The sequence below is a fragment of the Erpetoichthys calabaricus genome, chromosome 2, assembly GCF_900747795.2.
Source record: "Erpetoichthys calabaricus chromosome 2, fErpCal1.3, whole genome shotgun sequence".
Classification (NCBI taxonomy): domain Eukaryota; kingdom Metazoa; phylum Chordata; class Cladistia; order Polypteriformes; family Polypteridae; genus Erpetoichthys; species Erpetoichthys calabaricus.
Window position 1 is genome coordinate 342,065,689 of NC_041395.2, and position 20,611 is coordinate 342,086,299.

The 20,611-nt window shown below is 41.2% G+C and overlaps 1 protein-coding gene across 1 annotated transcript in view; it reads right to left on the reverse strand.

The window, feature by feature from the left end:
* The window catches only part of ext2 (exostosin glycosyltransferase 2), a 319,184-nt gene that overhangs the window by 152,324 nt on the left and 146,249 nt on the right, over nucleotides 1-20,611 (reverse strand). The window contains exon 9 of the mRNA XM_028796059.2: nucleotides 15,284-15,415. Within this exon, the coding sequence (XP_028651892.1) occupies nucleotides 15,284-15,415 (132 nt within the window). The remainder of the gene's footprint in view (nucleotides 1-15,283; nucleotides 15,416-20,611) is intronic.

Below are 20,611 nucleotides of genomic sequence, written 5' to 3' on the forward strand. Positions count from 1 at the left end.
TTCTCATCACAGAATGGTCAAAGGCCAGAAATGCTGCAATTCTAACTCCCTGCAGGCCAATGCATTTTTACTGTCAATTTTTAACCCTTACATAGGTGAAGGCTTTTCTTCCAAGTGTAAAACAAACTATTCCCGCTGCGTGTAAAGCGGAGGAGGACTCCCATCGTCCTGCATACCACCCCCAACCCCAGAGATCAGACTGTTAGCTCATTTCTGGGCTCATCCTCTTCAGCATGCAGTTGCTGAGCTCCATGATGGCCTCCAGCTTTTTAACTAAAAGCACTTGCTTGAGGGACATGCACTGCTTTTAGAAGAAGAAAAAAAAAAACGTAATCCACAAGAACATTTGGAATTTAACTGATTAGTCGCTGGCTGCAAAAGAGGGTGAAAAAAAAGCTTAAATTACACAGGCTGTTTACGTGTGCAGACATATACAATTGAGGCCAAACGTTTCCAACCACGAAAACTAAAGACTTTCAAATTCAATGTTTCACAACTCCACGCGTCATGTCACCGTACATTTGTTGTGTCAGAATATCAAAAAGCATTAGAATAGTTTAGACAAGAACAGGCCATTCAACCCAGCAAATTTTGCCAGTTCTTTCCATTTCCAAGATAAAATCAAGTTGTCTACCACACTATTTGGTCACTTATTCCATGTGTTTGTGGTTCCTCTGCGTAAAGAAAAACTATGTTTTTTTTTTTGGTTTTTTGTTTTATGGGGTGTATTGATAAAGTGGATGACAGAGGAGAGGAGTCAGGTGAAGAACTTTGTTTCTTGGTGCAAAGAGAATAGTCTGCGCCTTAACATCTGCAAAACCAGGAAAATGGTTATTGAGTTTCACTGCACCAATGTTTAGACACTATTCAAGGAGTGGATGAAGAGGTAGTCCACTCCTGCAAGTACTTGGGGGTCCACATTAATGACAGGTTGGACAGGTCTTAGAACACAGAGGAACTGTGAAAAGAAAGACAAGAGCAGACGTTTCTTCCTTAGGAGACTTGAGTTCCTTTAATGTGGGGAAGTGACATCCTTTACATCTTCTACAACTCTATGAAGGCCAGTGTGGTGTTCTGGGCTGGTAACATCACTTCAAGAGAGGCCCCTGAATCAATAAGCTAATTAAAAGAGCAGGCTCAGTTATAGGACACACTCTGGACTGCCTGAAGGAGACAATGAAAACAAAACTGTGCGCCATTATGAACAATGCTGCACAGCCCCTCTCTTACACAAAAACACTGAGGACTATGAGGAAATGAATTATACAGCAGAGGTGTGTCATGAAACGCAACTGGGGCTCCTTTATACCAACAGCAATACACCTGTATAGGACCTAACTGGGAATGGGACTGCCAAGTCAGAACTTTTCTTTGTTTTTAATTTTCCTGCTTTGTAGTAATTCTTGTGTGTGTTCAGAGCTAAGTATGTGTGTATATTTATATATGCATTTATTTATTTATTTATCTACCCACCTACATATTTATATATTCATTTATTTGAAGAGCTTCTGTAAAAATCCAAATTCTCCCCTGGGGACAAATAAAGTTCATTCAACCTCTCTCTCTTGCTATCTAACTTCCTAATGTTTGTATGAAATTTACCCTTAAACTTCCAACCGTGTCCCCGTGTTCTTGATGAACTCATTTTAAAGTCACCATCTCGATCCACCGGACTAATTCCCTTCATAATTTTACAATCATATCTGCTCTTAATCTCCTTTTGCTAAAACTGAAAAGGCTCATGGTCACTCAAATATTTTCACCTTGTTGTTTCCAAGCCATTTTGTTACAACTTTGGAGGTATGCTTGGCAATATTATCCAACTATAAGACAAATTTGTGACCAAATCTTAACTTTCTATCTGGTGCTTTGAGGTGCTGCTTCAGAATTTCTACATAATCCTCCATCTTCATGACTCCATTGATTTTGTGAAGTGTCACAGCCCCAGCAACCCACACAATGTCACACCACAATCCTCCATGTTTCAAAGCTGGGATAAAAGCTTATAAATCCTCACCCTTTGGTTTAAATGCCTCACTCTTCTTCTTCCATATATAGTGATGGTCATTCTGACCAAATGATTCTGTTTGTTTTATCTGACCACACAGCACTTCTCCAAGAGTCCAGGGGCCTCATGTATAACGCCGTGCGTAGAACTCACACTATAACATGGCGTAAGCACAAAAGCGGGATTGTGCGTACGCACAGAAAAATCCAGATGCAGGAATCTGTGCGCACGCATACTTTCACGTTCTTCCACTACATAAATCCCGATTTGCGTGAAAAGTAACGCACGTGCACGCGCCTTCTGTCCCGCCCCAACTCCTCCCAGAATTACGCCTCTTTGAATATGCAAATCAATATAAATAGCCTTCTGTGAAAAGACAATGGGAAAAGCACAGAGGAAAATATAAGAATTTCAGCGAATACCAAGTGGAGGCAAAGGAAAAACATGCTATTTGTTGGTTTAAACAGTGGTATAATCAACAAAAGAAAGTTGATCGAGTGACAGAGTGTCGGAAAAACTCGAAAGATCAAATTCACAAAGTCGCACAGTGCCCGAAATCACATATCAAAGTCGCTGTGAAAGGCGAGTTGTAGCCCACCGTCTGAGTGTCATATGAAAGCGTATTAGGGTACAAACAAAAAACATAGGCACACAGTGGGAAAAAAGCACGAAATGTCAACTTTAATCTCGAAATTTCTTAAAATCGTTTATTTTACTAGTTTCTCAAGTAGCATGTTAAATGCTTTTTTCTGTGTTTGATCTTCTATGTGCTCTATGTGTGTGAATCACTACGTGCTTCCGTTCTTTCTCTTTCTCCGACAGGACACAGAATGCATTACATTCGAGATATTACAGCTCTCTGAATAATTAAAATACTGAGATGTATACGTGATATCATTTTCATGATGATAGGAATGAAAGCATGTTATTAAACATGGGAACACGGTGGCGCAGTGATTGTTCATATCTCACGCAAGAGGCTTGTTGCACCATGTGTGACCTTCGATGAAATAATTTATTACAGAAGTACTGTCTCTTTCAAACGTACTAACCTCCAATTCCTGTCCATACTTTTCTTTCTCCAATCGCCACACAATCAGCTCTGTAATAGACGTGAAGCCATTTGTAAGCTTAGAACGCCGATTCTTCAAAACTTTTAAGGAACATTGAAATATCTTCGTAGTACATGTTTAATTATTCTATTCGTCTATCCTTCCAGTGTCGCGTCAGCACCAGCAAGAATACAGCGCAAGGCAGGAGCTATCCGTGAACTAGCTAGCACTGCGGCACCGTGTCCTCACATGTTTAATTATTAGCAATACAGATTATTTAAATGAAGTTAAAGTTTTATCTGTATACTATAAGCAACATATTTTGCTGCATTTCATCTTAAAAATGATATTGTCATCATACGCGCTTTATAAAGTAGCGCAGGTTGTGCAATATTATAACTGTAGTGCAAGTTTACAGTGAGGTGATTGAGTGCGTTTATAGTTCGTGGGATGAAACTGTTTCTGAAACGCGAGGTCCGTACAGGAAAGGGTTTGACGCTTTTTGCCGTGGTTGAGGTAGTGTGTACTTGAAACTGTATACCGATAATTCTCTTTCCGATCATCTGCTGCTGTGATTCACACTCAGATACAGTGATATAAATACTCCGAGTGGTGCAGTGAGAGTAATATGGAAAAAAATGATCCGCAGTGGTAACCCTTAACGGGAACAGCAAAAAGAAGAACAAGATGCAGTGAGCGTAACAACGCTAAAGCAGTTCTGGTATTTGGAATACTATGGCTATTCCCTGGCCCATTATATTGCAGCAGGTTAATTACAATCAGATGTATTACACTAATAAACAATATGCAGTTAATTTCAGTGTATTTATAAAGCCGCGTCAGGAATGTGGAGCTAAGAAAGAAAGGATGAGCACACAGGAACAGTAGTTTGACCATTCTGTGGACCATTATATTGTTACAGGTTAATTACAATCAGATGCATTAAATTTATGAACAATATGCGGTTAATTTCAGTGTATTTGATAAAGCCGCCGCCGTGGATGTGGATCTAAGAAAGGGTAACCACACAGGAACAGTAGCACTGCTTTGACACTGGGTGCCGCCAGTCTGCAAAACCGGGCGGATAAATTGCGTACGCCAAGGTATGAGTTACCGTGGAAATGTGCGTGGCTTTACGCCAAGTTTAGGTTTTATACATCGCGATTTGAGCGTGGAAAGGTTCGTACGCAACATTTCTGTGCGTACGCACCGTTTATACATGAGGCCCCAGGTCTTTGCCCTGGTGATCACCTGCAAACTTCAGTCCTGCTTTTGTTATTTCAGTCTTGGAGTAGGAGCTTCTTATGTTGAGTGACAGCTGTTCAGGCCATAGTGATGATGGACTCTCTCAATGGTGGGTTTAGATCAGGGGTCTCCAACCATTTTTCCCCTGAGAGCTACTTTTACAAAATGAAAATGGCCGAGAGCTCCTCATGTTTTCTAACGTTCATTCTCATAGCTTATTTCAACCCAAACAAACTGAATAAGCTTGTTTTGCCTGAACATTTACAAAATGTTGGTCTCCACAACTCACATTTTGCATTAAAACATCACAAAAAATATTTAGTTCACCTGCAAGTGCATTTTGTATGTTTGTATGCATTTTTTAGTGTATCTCACACTATTGAATTAAAACACGAATGCTGTCAAAACAAAACAACTCTAAATCCACAGATATGACTTCTTCATTTGTCATTTTGTCACATGTCACTGTGTCACTTTATTCACATGTCCAGCTGCATGTGTGATGTGTTGTTTAGTTAGTCAGATGACTGGCACTGAGGTGTATGGTGGAGTGGAGCCACTTTGGTTCACTCTTCTGGAGTCATGTAAATCTCCGTCTGTCAGTCTTGTTCTGATCTTTGATTTCATGACATTCATGTCAGACTCACAGAGGTCTGGAGACCCAAACAAAGCAGACATTTTCAGAGCTGCTTGGTGAAAATTCCTATAGTTATCTGCTGAGACTGCACATTATTTTGAAGGTTTACTAATATATAATATATAAATTCCAATGTCTCTCTGTCTGTCTGCTTTTCACGAGAGAATTGCTTAACGGTTAATTTAGATCTGTTTTTTTTTATAATTTTCTCGAACATTCCAGTTGATTTTACGACTTCTCTTATTTCGCTATGTATCAGAGTTCGCTTGTGGTACCGATTTATTTGCACGAATCCGAGAAACTCGCAGCGGGCCGAAGGAAAGGGGGAGGGGCCTTCCTCACTCACTCACCAGCTTCAGGGCGTATACCTTAACTCCGCTTACCTAACGAACGAGAGAACAATTGAATGCAACTTTGTCTGATATTTAAAATAAAGTGTTACTTAGTTCTTGATGAATTTGAGTCCGGATATTCTCTTAAGTGTATGCCACATTGAAAAGATGGATTGCAATTCAGATTGTGGATCGTGATTTTGTGTGAAAAGGGATCATGATATGATTTTTTTGGAAAGATCCCCCACCCCTAATTTGACTAATCAAGTTTTCAAATTTATGTAGGATTCATTAACCCTTTGACGAGCTACTTGGAAAGGGGTTGCGAGCTACTGGTAGCTCACGAGCGACGCGTTGGAGACCCCTGGTTTAGATACTTCGCTTTGCTTTGCCTTCAACTACTTCACCAGTGCCTTTTTTTCTTGTCTTGGGGTTCAGATTAACTTTTTGCCACAAGGTACATTCATCCCCTGGGAGTCCATTTATTTCTCCTTCCTGAATGGCGTAGCATCTGTGTGGATCCAAGGTACTTGTATTTGCCTACAGTTGTTTGTACAGATGCTCCTGGTACCTTCATTTGCCTGGAAATTGCTCCTGACATGGGACCAGCCCTGTGTGTGGGGTGGGGTGGGGAAATTGGGGGGACCAAGCATATTCTTTTTTTTTTCTTCCTGAGATTTTGGCAACAAGACACTGGCCTAAAGGTAGGCCCTTAAATACAGCCACAAGTACACTACCCTATAATTTAATAAAGCCAACTGGCCAATCAGAAGCTTTTGAAGGTCATGTCATCAACTTCTGGAACCTTCCAGGCTGTTTAAACAATTAATTTAGTGTGTGTAAATTTTTTGTTGGAATTGGAAAGATGTTAATTAGCAGCAAAAACAGGTCACTAATTAAGAAAAGGGTTAAAATGAAAACCTGCAGTCCCTGTGGGACCCCCCAAGGACCGAAGTTTGAGAACTCCCCCCCCAGGTGGTTTAACAAGTGGCTGAATGTCAAATACACAGTAAGTCTTGGCAGTTTCATAAAAGAAGGGTAAGAGCTGAACTTAAGAAATGTTTAAGAAGGAGAAAAATGTAGTGCGAGGAGACTTATATTTTTGGGTATGTAGGCTGGTTATACTCTCTGCTGAAAACATTTCATGTCTTTTAACCAATCAGAAAAAATGTCAGATGGGTTAACGAACCAATCAGAGTAAATATTAGGTGGTATGTAAGCACTGATTCAGCACTGGAATGCCAATTCGGTTATCTAGAAGGACGAGTCTCTGTCTTTGCTCTGTGACGCCTCTGCTTAGGGAACCATCCCTTTAGCACCCTGCTGTGATGGTGTGCTCCCTGTTCATGAAGAGAAATTAAAGACGCATGAAAAAGCTTCCTCCTGCCTGGTTTCTGACCTAAAGAGGTTCTAGGGGAATACATTTCTTTCTTTAATATATTTACAATTTGATTTCTTCCACAGTTGTGAGCAACCCATATAAAACAGAATCGATCACTCAGAGGACGTGAGAGGGTAAAAGGACCAGGGCTTGAAGGGCAGATGAAGCAGGAAGAGTTCAAAATATAAGGCCAGGCTGAGTTTGGTAACAATAAAGGCAAAATTTACTAACAACAAAGTCATAATGCTATGCTCAAAAAAAGAGCAAAGGTCTAGTAAACCACACTTTAAAAAGCATTAGACACACAAGTGTTTTTAAATTATCCCAAAGTTAAGATGCCAGTAGCCAAAAGTTTGAAGTGTGCCACTGTGATCAGCAAGTTTAACTCCACATGACCTTATTTTACTGAAGATGGATAACTGAGGCCATGAATAGACACAGCTGAAGCTTTTAAGCTACGCCGACGAGCTGACAGGGAGAAGGTGAAACAAAAATAAGAAGAGACAAATGGAGCAGCTCAAGAAGGCTATTACAAAAGATGCTGGTGTGCCCCTTGTTTGGCGATGGTCAGTTTATGGTCAGCAGTTATTCTGTGCTGTTTAAAGATGAACTGGGTTAGCAAAGAATGAATCCCATGTTTTCCAGTTGTATCTTTGTTGGTGGACTGGTGGCTCTGAGACTAGGGATCTGCACTGGCAATCAGAAGGTTGCCGGTTCGAATCCCGTAAATGCCAATAGGGACTCTGCTCTGTTGGGCCCTTGAGCAAAGCCCTTAACCTGCAATTGCTGAGCGCTTTGAGTAGTGACAAAAGCGCTATATAAATGCAAATAATTATTATTATTATCTAATTTTGGAACCAAACAACATGAAAAGGTATAAAAAGCCCTGGATAATGCAATGAAAGCTTCATCTAACCCCCTATGGACAGATGGAAGACTGCTGCCAGTGCCCAGGACCATGGCACCCATGCTCTCAAAATGGAAGATATACTGTAAGGACACAGGATCGAGCTTCCTGTGCAGCGTGTGGAGCACAGACATTCAGGAGGAGCTCAATGTAGAGAGGCTGCTAATCCACAGGAGCCAAATGAGGTGGTTTAAACATCTGATATGGGTGCCTCATGTGCACAACCTTGCAGAGAAGTTTCAGGTATGATCAAAAGGGATGAGAACTCAAGGCAGACCCAGGTCATGCTGGAAAGATTATACCTCACAGTTGTAATGGGAACGCCACTGTATCCACCTCGAAGAGTTCGACGAGGTGCCATTGAAAAGATGGGCTTGGGCATCTTTCTTAGAATGCTGCCCCCATGACCTAGACCCGGATCTGCGGTAGAAAATGGCTGGATGGACAAATGGAAATATGTTCAAATATTTCAGCATCTTTACATGAAGGCTTAAATAAACACTCGTTACCAAAACAAGATGCTATCACTTGGGGTATGAACACCTGATACAGAAGAATCACGTTACAACTTATTTTGCTCAACTGGAAGAATCCCAACTCACCTCTTTTAAGTCAGTGGGTAACTGATATTATATATTATCTGAAATTGGAAAAAATCAAAATCTCACTAAGAGGATCTGTACAAAACATTTTCAAAAGCTGGCAGGATCTAATCGATAACATTTTAGAATAATAATTTAGATTGAGGAAGTGGATTCTTTTCCTTTTCTTATTCTATTTATCTTTATTTATTTACTGGGGGTTCACCCTGCTCACTTCACTTGCCAACCACTCCCTCGGCTTGCACTATGCATCATCCACTTTGTGTCTCTGCCGCTCGCATTGCGAAGAGGGGGGCTGAATGCACCCCAAGGAGACGCAGTCACTTCTCCGAAACCCCGTCTTAAACGGTGACACAATGGGAAACAAATACAGTTTTTATTTTTACCTCCTCTTTGCTCGATCAGCTGCTGCTGCTGTGCCGCGTGATCTGCATCTCACACAGCGCTTCAAACATTTAAAAGCCTTGTGGGGAACAGCCCGGACACAGACAGGTAGACAAGATGGTTTCACCACACACATGTTTATTATACATTATGTACAAGTAATAGTGAGCACAAACCCAGTGCCGCAGCACCAATCACCCCTTAAGTCCTTGGCCACACAACACAATGCCTTCAGTCTCTGGTCCACCTCCACTCATCTCCTCTGAGCTCCGTCCTACTTCCACCCGACTCTTGCCAATGACTGAAGGGAGGCGGCCCCTTTTATACACCCCAGATGGGCTCCAGGTGCTTCCCGACACTCTTCCGCCGACACTCCCCTGTGTGGCGGAAGTGCCAGCTGCGCGACCGGAAGGACTCTGGGTGTCCCTGCTCCTCTTCCCCCCAGCACTTCTGGGTGTGGCGGAAGTGCTGAGTTCCAGGGCTCCCAAGGCATTGGGGCGCTCCCTGGCGGTAACCACGGGCCCCTACAGGGTAGAGCTTCCATGCTCTGTACCCATGGCCCCCCAAAGCAACCAGGGCGGTCACCCCCTCATGTTCTGGAGGAGGCACAAGCCCTCCTCCGGTCCTCCTGGGCGGGCATGAACCCCAGCCGGGTGCCACAGCCTGTACAGCAGCTATCCTACTGCTTGTGTTTTATTTCCGGCCCAGGGCGTGGTTAAATCTCTTGGAACAAAGTCTCGTCTCGTGGGATGAGAGTTCTTGATGTTTTTTAGCTTATAATTTAAAAACAGAATAAGAATCTGAAAATCTAACAACATCACATTACAGTTTGATAAATTCTGAAAAGAATGATACCAAACATATATATGTAGGTTTTAAAATAAGCCTGATTTAAAGCGTGACAAAAAACGTGACATAAAAATGTCACACAAAATCGTTGCATTATTAGGCTTAGGAATTTATATAATTTTAGCACATATACCAGGGGGACAAGGGTGGGAAACCCAGTATCTCCCCCTGGACGCTAGATGGAAGCCTCCCTGGGTTGCAGCGGTGCCTCAGACTCCCCCAGAGCTTCATGGGGGTTGGAGTTCTGTGCAGCTCTGTGGGGTTCCGCAGGCGCCGCCAGGGGGTGCTACAGGAGGAGCTGCTGGCCCCTTTTGGGCATTGGTCTCGCCACACCCGGAAGTGCTACTGGATGTCAGCAATCAAGCACCTGGAGCACCTCCGGGTACCCAATAAAAGGGAGCCAGAGACCACCAGAGGGCCAGAGTCGGGTGGGAGAAGGACAAAGCTTGGTAAGGGGTGGTGGTGGAAGAGGAGAGTGTTTTGTAGAGGTGCTTAGTGTACTATGATTGGGACCGTGTTGTGGCTGGAGGGATTACGGGGAAGACGTGCCCTCCAGCTGAAGAAAAATAAAAGTTTATTTATTTTTATACGTGCCTCTGTGTGAATCTGTGCCGGGTCGGGTGCAATATAGCGCCTTTCTTACAATATATAGAGTAGATTTACAAACTTATTTTTCCTACTATTAAAGTTTTACTCTGTTGACCTATCTCTCTTTCTCATGGGCGGAAGTCGATTTGTTTCGAACCTAGCTTTATAAAATGTGACGTGCTTGTATAGAATGTTATTTGATTTTAATCATCTTCTTCTTTCAGCTGCATATGTTTGCAGTCACCACAGCAGATCATCTTCGTCCATCTCTTTCTGTCCTCTCCATCTTCCTCTGTTACACCCATCACCTGCATGTCTTCTCTCACCACATCCATAAACCTTCTCTTAGGCCTTCCTTTTTTCCTCTTCCCTGGCAGCTCAATCCTTGGCATCCTTCTCCCAATATACCCCTCATCTCTCCTCTGCACATGTCCAAACCAAACACAATCTCGCCTCTCTGACTTTGTCTCCCAACCGTCCAACTTGAGCTGACCCTCTAATGTCCTCATTTCTAATCCTGTCCATCCTCGTCACACCCAATGCAAATCTTAGCATCTTTAACTCTGCTACCTACAGCTCAAAAAGTCAATAAAATGTTGCGTTACACAAGGGCACACACTCTGTAAACCAAAGCCACCCTGCATCACACAGAATGGACACTTTTTGAGTAAGAGAGACACGCATACACAGATACACACACACACACACACACACTTGTGTGTGGAAGACCAAAAGCTGTTATTTCACTCGCAGTGCTCACTTAAACAGAAGCAAACCCTTCTTTAATCTTGGGAAATTTTAATAATTAAATAGTAATAACGCCATTCATATAATGCTTTTCTAACCTACTCAAAGACGTTTACATAGACAATGGCCAGCCACTGCAAACATCAACCAGGTGGGCACTCCACCAATGTGCACATGGACAATGTGACAGCAGCCATTGTTGCACCAGTACACTCACCACGCATTAGCTATTAGGTGGTGAAGAGGTGACACAGAAAGTTAAGAAAGTAAAGGACGGGGGATGATAAGGAGACCAGAATGACCAACCAGTGGTGGGCAAGTTAGGATGTTGGGGATCTTTTATGATCACCAAGATTCAGGACCTTGGTTTAACATTTCACCTAAAGGCCAGTACCAATTTATTTATTATTACTTGTTTTTTTTTTTTTTTTTTTTACAGTAGTGTACTTATCAGTAACCCCCTGCTGGCTTCACCAGCACCTCTTCCAGTAGCAACCCAGGCTTCTCCTAGATGGTTTCCCATCTAAATACTGGCCAGGCCCAAACATGCTAAGTTTCAGGTTTGTTACCTGTTCTGAAGTAGAAACTTAAGAAATCTGACAAGCGACTGGAGACCATTCAGTCCGTCAAGCCCGTTTGTTTAGCTAAAAGCTAAGCTGTCCGAATGTCTCATTCAGATTCTACTTAAAAGTTTGTCAAGGTTTCTGCTTCAACTCCATGTCTCTGTAGTTTCTTCCAGAGTCCCACAACTCTTTTCATAAAGAAGTGCACTGACAACTAATTTCCACTGATGTCCTCCAGTATGTGATTCACTGTTCACCTGAAAGGATCCTGCTAGATCTACTTTATCAACAGATTTTAAATACCTGGATGAAGTCTCCCGTCTTTAGGTCCTTCAGAGCAGGACATGACCTTAAGTTCTGGGATGCACTTGATTGCTCTCCTCTGCACAGCTTCAAGTGCTGCTATGTTTTTCTTAAAGAGTGGTGACCAGAACTGCACACAGGACTCCAGATGTGGCCTTAGTTTGAGCATAATGTCCCTTGACTTTAATTCATCAGTTTACAGGTGATACGGCTTGTTTTGATATTTTTTAAAAGAAAATCTAAAGCTTACTTCAAGTAAACAGACATTTTCTTCATTTTGGGGGTGGGATAAATGAGACATTATTAACACCAAACCAACACGGCCCAGAGCTGCAACTTCCAGTTAAGACAATGGATGACAGAAGCGTGTCACGTACAGGGTGAAGCAGGCTAAAACAAAAGGAAACTCCCTAACAACGACCTTCTTCTGAATTCACTGAGTAATTTACGATACCATAAAATGTTTATAAAATTTATTTTCAGGGACTCGCCCAAAATTATGATTTTGAGGCTTTCAAGGGGTTCTAAAGGGTTAATCAATGACCCTCTCTGCCACAGCCAGCATTTTCATATCTAAATGAGTTTATACTGTGCAGCGTGTCAGGTCCCAGGTTGGTATTCTACTCAGTGGTACATTCGGTGGGTGAGTAAGGAGTGTGTCAAAGAGGGTCCCGCTAGGCACCAGGCCGTATTCAACATTTCGACACCTGGAAAGTGGACGGCAGCCTCCGTCACATCAAAAAGAGTTGGACGCAAAGTTAATTGAAAGCACAGGAGATCAAAACACTGTGCAATGCAGCTTCAGAAAGAAATTATATTTTTGATAGGCAGTAAGAATGAGAATGATTAGATTATTTAGCGCTGCATACATTTTACATGACCCTTTAACACACCGCTTATTTCAAAAATGGCTAAGGAGAATAAAACAGTGTTGAACGCATCTATGTAGGAGTAAAGCCAAAAAGGGTTGGGTGGTTGGGTGGGGGGGGGTTTTGGGGGGATGTTTTAAAGAAAAAAAAATGGGGAGGCTGCCGCTTCATAATAATTAATAACTCAGGCAACGCCAATGTGCAAGAGTCAGTTTGTCTGTGGATTTCTAAAGCTGTGATAACCACAGAGTGATGGCTGCCATAAATATTCCCTTTACTTGAGTCGTATCAGTTAACCCGGTTCACTGCATGGAAACCAGACAAATGGCAAACAGGCACATAAGAAGAGAGATCACTTGCAGCGCTGGCACAAGAACACTGGCACAACACGTCAAAAAACAACAAAAGGAGAACGTTAAGCATCGACGGGGAGGGGACTGTAAGGGATTCTTAGCCGCAACATCCCCTCCCTCGCTGTTAAGATACAAGGAGCATACAGAGTCTGCTGCTACCATTTCATCAACTTTCTCAAACACTTTTATCAGTACAGAGACACAGGAAGTCTGGGTCGATCCCAATATTCCAGGAATGCATATGTAATCCTTTAATTGCTCCAGAAAACAAAGGCACAGAAAGCAATCTGATGGACAGGAGAACTCCGCTCAGATACCAGCAAGACTACATGTCCCAACTATAAAGGCGGTGACTGCTTGCCTCCATTTCCTTCAGTCATGTTCTGAACTTGCTTATTTGAGTTCCAAGTCATAAGGAGTCAACGCCCACCCTAAGTTACTGAATAGGACCACAGGACTGTTCACTTCTGTACAGGTTAAGCAGGAGAATACTGGAGATCATTAGCAAGGCTGGTGCTTGTAGTACTAGGGTGTTGTACCGTGTTAGCCATTACGAGTATAGAGAAAAGCCAAGCAAATTGACACCTTTTATTGGCTAACTAAAAAGATTACAATATGCCAGCTTTCGAAGCAACTCCGGCCATCTTGCCTGAAGAAGGGGCCTGAGTTGCCTCGAAAGCTTGCATGTTGTAATCTTTTTAGTTAGCCAATAAAAGGTGTCATTCTTCAAGGCTGGTACTTGAAAGTAATTTGATCTTTTCTACAGCACTACCAGTTCTAAACTAACACATGAAAGTTCAAAGTCTGAACCATTTCTCCTAAGTAACGACATGCAGAGCTAATTGTCTTAATAGCTCTCCTTTGTTGAGACAAAGCTCAGATGCTACTCTGTGCATGCCACACATTACACAACATACACACTGTATAGCACTAGTGAGGCATCACCTGGAGTACTATGCTCAGCTTTGGTCGCCATATTACAAAAAAGACAAAGCAATGCTGGAGAAAGTCCAGAGAAGAGCAACTAGGCTGATTCAGGGACTAAAAGATGGAGTAAGCCGGGGTATCGCCTCACATGCAGACACATTAATGCTCTGAGGCAGCTCGTTATCCATTAGGCATCAGTTCAAAACTGAGCACCCTTCAGGACATTCGGACTTACACTCTGCGCATCTTTCAATTTAATTCATTGTCGTATGGAACTCTTCATGGAGCACAGGCTCAGAATACCTACAGCTAAAATTTTAAAATCCTAGAACTTTAACATACATAAAAAAATAAATAAACACAGGAAACTTGATGATTAACAAACAAATCAACACATCACAAAACCAGGAGGTACATCGAAATTGTGCCGAAAAGAAGAGTAGGTGTGCACATTTGTTGATGGCACCTAAAGTTCTGTTAGTAGAATAATTGAGACGTGGCTAACTGGCAATGGAGGAAAGGAAAACTAAATTTATTTCAAAAAGAAAATAAAGCTCTTTAGGGGATCCATGGTCAGTTATAAGAGTCAAAGTTACAGTCCTGATGACAAACCTGAAAGTTCTCCAATATCAGACGTATGTGCCTCACAGTCCATTAAGAATTAGACTGAATCTCACGGACACCCGATACTTTTTTAAAATGTTGTTGAGAATGGTGAACACGTCAAAAATTCAACAACAAAAAGGTAAAGATGTTCATATTATTTACAACCAATCTAATCAGAGTATGAAGTCCTTCTAAATCAAGAGTTCCCAAAGTGGTCGATATCGACCGCCTGGGGTTTGATTTGAACTTTCTAGGGGTCGATAGTTTCAATAAAACAATTTGGGGGTCGACGACAGCAAAAACAGACCCCCTTACTACTGCTATTTGTTTGTTACTATAAAATATCTATGATTCCAATAGGGACCTAATTAAGAATTTTTTTTTTTATCACAGGGGCTGTCGAAATTGTTTCTTAATAAAAGTTTTTAATTCTTTAGATAATAATATGACTGAACCAAAAAAGAAATGCAGACAGTACAGCTTTTACTATTTTTGTTTAATTCTGTCTGAATATGTTGATTTTTTCACTTCATTATTATGTTTAATAAAGTGATTTCAATATTTGTACTTATTTTGAATTTACATATTTATTTCATAAATGTCAAAAATGTAAAAAAAACTCTGCTTGTATTTTTTTGCTTTAATTTTTGTTAGTGCAGGTTTCGATATTAAATGTTGCACAAGATAATGCCACATACCATAGTCCTTTTATCTTTTTCAATCATTAATTACAAGTGATTAAAATTAAAAAAAATAAAAAGTTTGATATCTAGTGAAATATTTACTATCGAGTACTGTACACATTTATTAATTTGAGTAAGTAAAGTAAATGATTAGGGGCTCGATGGTTTTAAAAGTTTTTGGTAAAGGGGTTTGCGGCCTAAAAAAGTTTGGGTACTCTTGATCTAAATGCTTGCTGTCATTACTTACCACAGAAGGAGGGTCATTCCACTCTTCATAGGAACGGGCAGCATACGGGTATATGCGGTCATTGATGATCTGCAGTGTTGTCATGACAATGTTTTTCATGGAGCGGAAGTATGCTTCCCAGAACCAGCGGGCCTGCAAAGATGAGGGAAACATTTGTTTATTATTACAGTAAAAAAGGTTATTTGTTTCATAACATCAATAGTGTAATCAACTATATGAAGCACAATCATGAAATGGTTGCGTTTTGTAGCAGTCGTATCGTCATGTGTTCAGAAAAACATGAAATTCTTAATTGCGCATCTAAGTAACATACATGTTGTACAGGTATGACTTTTGACAAAATCCATGACCCAACACCATTACATGGCCCTGTTCCATCTGGACAAATGAGACGCTTATGCTCGAATGCTGTTCAGACTACTAAGCTAAAATACTCCCCTATGCAACTGGAGCCTTAACTTCCAGACCGAGAGACCCCAAATAATCCATATCGGAATCACAATCTCCAGCACCATCAAGCTGAGCAATGATGAACACACAAAGACCCCCCAACCCACCACACAGGGCTACGTGCTTAGCTCAATTGTGACAGTACAGTTGTATAGAGCTCTAACAACATCATTATGTTCGCTGACATTACAACAGTAATGGGTCTCATCAAGGATGGGGATGAGCCAGCTTACAGAATGGAGATATGATGACTGGAGGACAGTGTTACGGTTTTGCCCACCAGTTTGGGGCTTGCCCATTCTCCCACAGCTCTGTGAGGGTTTGTCTCCAGGTATTCCAGATGTCCACCAACTTTCAAGTCATCTACATGCTCCAAAGAGTCTAATCCCACTTGGATAAAGCCATAGTCAGTTATGCTCTTTGACTTTTCCCATGCTTTTAACACCATTCTGCCTCATCGATGGGAGAAAAAGCTCAAGGCTTTGAATCTTGATGCTCCCACAATCTCCTGGATCATAAACAATATAAACAACAGACAGCAGTGAGGCTGTGTCAGAAATGGTGGTAATACTGGAGCACCTCAGGGAACTGTCCTGTTTCCCTTCCTCTTCACCCCTCTACACAACACAGACTTCCAGCACAACACCAGCACTTGCCAACTGCAGAAATTTTCAGAAGACTCCTCCATCATAGGCTGCATTAATAATGAAGATGAGTCAGAGTACAGGAATGTTGTGGAGAATAAAGTGGAAATTTTGGCTTTAATCTCAAAATGTCTACTTTAACCTCGTAGTTTACTTTATCATTAAAGTAGACCATCGTAAATGTCATCTTAAACTGACCCACTTGTTAATCGCAACGTGCTTCTGGGGATTCTTCCTGAACTAACAGCAGCAATCGCCACACACAGAACACATTACATTTATGATATTCCAGCTCTCTGCACATTTAGAATCCATAGATTTATACTTGACATTTTCATGATGAAATGCATTAAAGCATGTATATTATATTTTACAGATAAGTTATTTTCTTTTAAATAATTAATACTGATAATAATTACACATGTTGTGGTGGCATGGTGGCAGAGTGGTAGCATTTTGCAGTTTACATTTTTTCCTGGTGAGTTTCTACCATGTGCTCCGGTTTCCTTCCAAAGACATGAAGGTTTGGGAATTTGGTGACGCTGAAATGACATCAGTTTGTGTGTGTGCTTGTGTTCACCTTGCAATGAGCTAATGCACCGTCCAGGGATTTTGTTTCTTTCTCGCACCCGATGCTTTCTGGAATGGGCATATCCCCAGATTGATGGATGTAAGAATTTAACACTAGAATTACCAAAGCCTACGAAAAAACTTGTAAATCCGGCCCACCTTAAATCCCTTCGCACTTCTCCGTCAGCGTCTTTTGTCTTGTAAATGTGCCGATCAAGACATGCACCAAGCAACCTGCTATTCCATTCCCCCACCGCCTCTGAACAGCCACAAAGTTCTCCCTGTTAAAGCCTTCATAATCTGGGAATGAAGTGTTGGCGTTTCAGAATGGAAATAATAATTTGTCAGCTTTAATGCATTCAGATCAGAGAAATTTCAGTTCGACTATCTCAAAACACCTCTCACATCTACAGTTATTTCCAGTTTCAGATAAAAAGTAACAACATTAGATCCCGGTTTGGGGTGCGCGTTAGTATGTATCGTGATCATGACTGAGAGAATAAAAGTGGAAAAAAAACGGTAACTTTTACAAGTACTATACATTTACAGCAGCTGTTACTGACGAAAATCAAATGTATGTTTGTATTGTATAATATTAACAATAAGAGCAGCTCACTACTCAAAACAGTAAACATACAAGGCAGTCAGGATCAGACCAGGGGACTCTTGATTACAAGTCTGCAATTCTTGCTACTACACCATGGAAGCTGTTGCACCATCCTTGAACCATTTGTGAAAGTGTTTATTTGATCTTTGCACTTCAGGCTTTAAACATTATATAGTTTGTCTACATTTTGTCATTTATTACTAAAATATGAAAAACGCTTCTGTTTTAACAATGTGTTTACACAGATTACTGTAGAAACAGAACACACATGAAATGCATGTGTTCCAAATAACGATCTATTATTTCCATTCTAAAACTCTAGCACTTCACTCCCAGATACTGTCATATGAAAAAGTTTGAGAGCCCCTCTTAATACTTTGGATTTTTGTTTCTCATTGGCTGAGCTTTAAAAAGTAGCAACTCTGTTTGTGGTGTGAGTGCAGAAAGGGCTTCTTTCTCATCACCCTGCCATACAGATGTACTTTGTGCAAATTGCGCTGAATTGTAGAACGATGTACAGCTACACCATCTACAGCAAGATGTTCTTCCAGGTCTTAGGAGGTGATCTGTGGATTGTCTGTAACCATTCTCACAATCCTGTTCATATGCCGCTCCTGTATTTTTCTTGGCCTGCCAGACCTGTTGGGTTTAACAGCAAGGCCTGTGGCCTTTCATTTCCTGATTCCATTCCTTACAGTTGAAACTGACAGTTTAAACCTCTGAGATGGCTTTTTGTAGCCTTCCCCTAAACCAGGAGACTGAACAATCTTTGTTTTCAGATCTTTGGAGAGTTGCTTTGAGTATCCCATGCTGTCACTCTTCAGAGGAGAGTCAATGGGAAGGAAGCACAACTTGCAATTGACCACCTTAAATACCTTTTCTCATGATTGGACACACCTGTCTATGAAGTTCAAGGCTTAACGAGCTAATCCAACCAATTTGGTGTTGCAAGTAATTAGCATTGAGCAGTGACAGGCATTCAAATCAGCACAATGACAAGGGGACCCACATTTTTGCACAGCCAGTTTTTCACATTTGATTTAATTTCAAACAACTAAATACTGCGTCACTAAAAATCTTTGTTCGGAAAACACCGCAGTACTCAGATGTTCCTAGGAAATGAAAGACATACCACTGTTATCTTTTTTGTTGAAAGTAGAATTAATTATTATCCAGGCTGAGAGGGGTTCCCAAACTTTTTCATATGACTGTAATGACATATGAAGACATGAGCTGGGAGATAGTAGGTTGCTTGCTGCTTGTGCTTATTGACAAGACAAAAGATGCTGACAGAGAAGTGCGAAGAGATTTAAGGTGGGCCAGATTTACAAGTTTTTTCGTAGACTTTGGTAATTCTAGTGTTAACAGATGTTTCAGGCAATTCACAACACAGTGAAGCTGAACATTTTCTCACCATAAAGATCTCACACTGCCACCTGGTGGACTCTTCAAGATTTATGTAAAGTACGCACGCAAGTATAAACAGTAAAATGCTTCCATAGCAGTAGTAACTGCTGGAGAATGCATCACGTCATGTGAAGTATAAACCTGGCCTTAGGTTTCCTGTTATCCTTTCCCTTGAATGGCAGTATGCATTTTGAGCATTTAAAGAATTTTTTTAAACTTTAAAAGCCATTGAGTTGTTTTGTACTTGTTTGGTCAGCCCACTGTCAAGGTGTAAAAATGTCTAATTTTACAAATATTTTAAGGTATTAAGGTTTCCACCTCAAGAAAATAGCAAGTTCATATTTTCAGCAGGGCCACGTGCTATAAAAATCAGGGTTGATTCTTGCTTAAAGCCCCTTACTACCACGATAGGATGGTAAAGGGGGCATGAAAATGAATGAAACCCGAAAATGCATAAAACAGGACAGTTAGTATTCAAATGCGTGCCCTGGTATTTGTCATCAAACGCTTGTCCTTTCAAGCCACTCTGGATAAAAGTGTTTGTGAAAAAAATGTCAAAATAATTGTGTGATTAGCTTACTCACACTCGCACAAACCATGAGAAGAATGCAAGCCTGGGACTCCACTGGGCACCTCACCGTTACTTCTGGAGGAAACGCAGTCTGCCAGTAACCACAACCCCTGTGTCTTGGGTTAACTTGCATGCTTCCTGTCTGGACGGGCTCCACGGCACCACAGGCTGCACAAGCGAACGCTGATTTACAGCTCATTAGGGTCGGGATCTGTTCAATATGCAAAAACAGGAGGAGAAAAATTCCAGGCCAAGCTGGTAGTGCATAAAACTCCAGGAACACATTCATGAACCGGGAAGAACGGCCATGAGGCGCAGTTAAAGATTTGCTGCGTGTGCACACAGTGCTGCAATGACTTTAGCTAACAAATACCCAGGCAGGTAACACACAGGATGGCTCTCACTGTGCAGAAGTGGGAATAACACTTACATGCAACTGCTATGTCATATGATGAGAAATAAAAACCTAAGGCACATGACAGAGGTATGTGAACTTTATCCTTTCCCAACAAAGACACTCGTTTATATATTAACAGAGGAAGACAGACGGAACATTTGTCAAGTAAATATGATGAAGGTGTGTTTAATGACTCTGAAAGACGCTCTTTCACCTGACATCAGTATCTCATGCCAACAGTAGATGGAGGACATAAACATGTAACCTCAGACAATTTTCTTGTTTGCTAAGATACCTGACATTTCATAAATGATTTTACCAGCCTTGGAAATTATTCTATGAGGCCTTGAACTGCAGAGAATTCAAATTTGTTGGCCCCCCCTTCACAAAAAGAGCAATCTACTATTGTCTCTGAAATAACTGACCAAAGTAACTGGCACCCATCACTGTTTATTCTGTACTTAACAAAAATAAGACTTTGCTTTAGAGTTTTGATTCAACAGAATATTTTAAGTAATAACACAAATGAAAATGGTATGGACAAAAATGATGGGACCCTTAACCTAAAATTTTATTACACAAACTTTAGAGGCCATCTCTACAAACAAGGGATTCCTGGAGATTTCCATGAGACTTCTGCACTTGTCCACAGGTAGTGGACATGAGCAAACTGCTCCAGCTA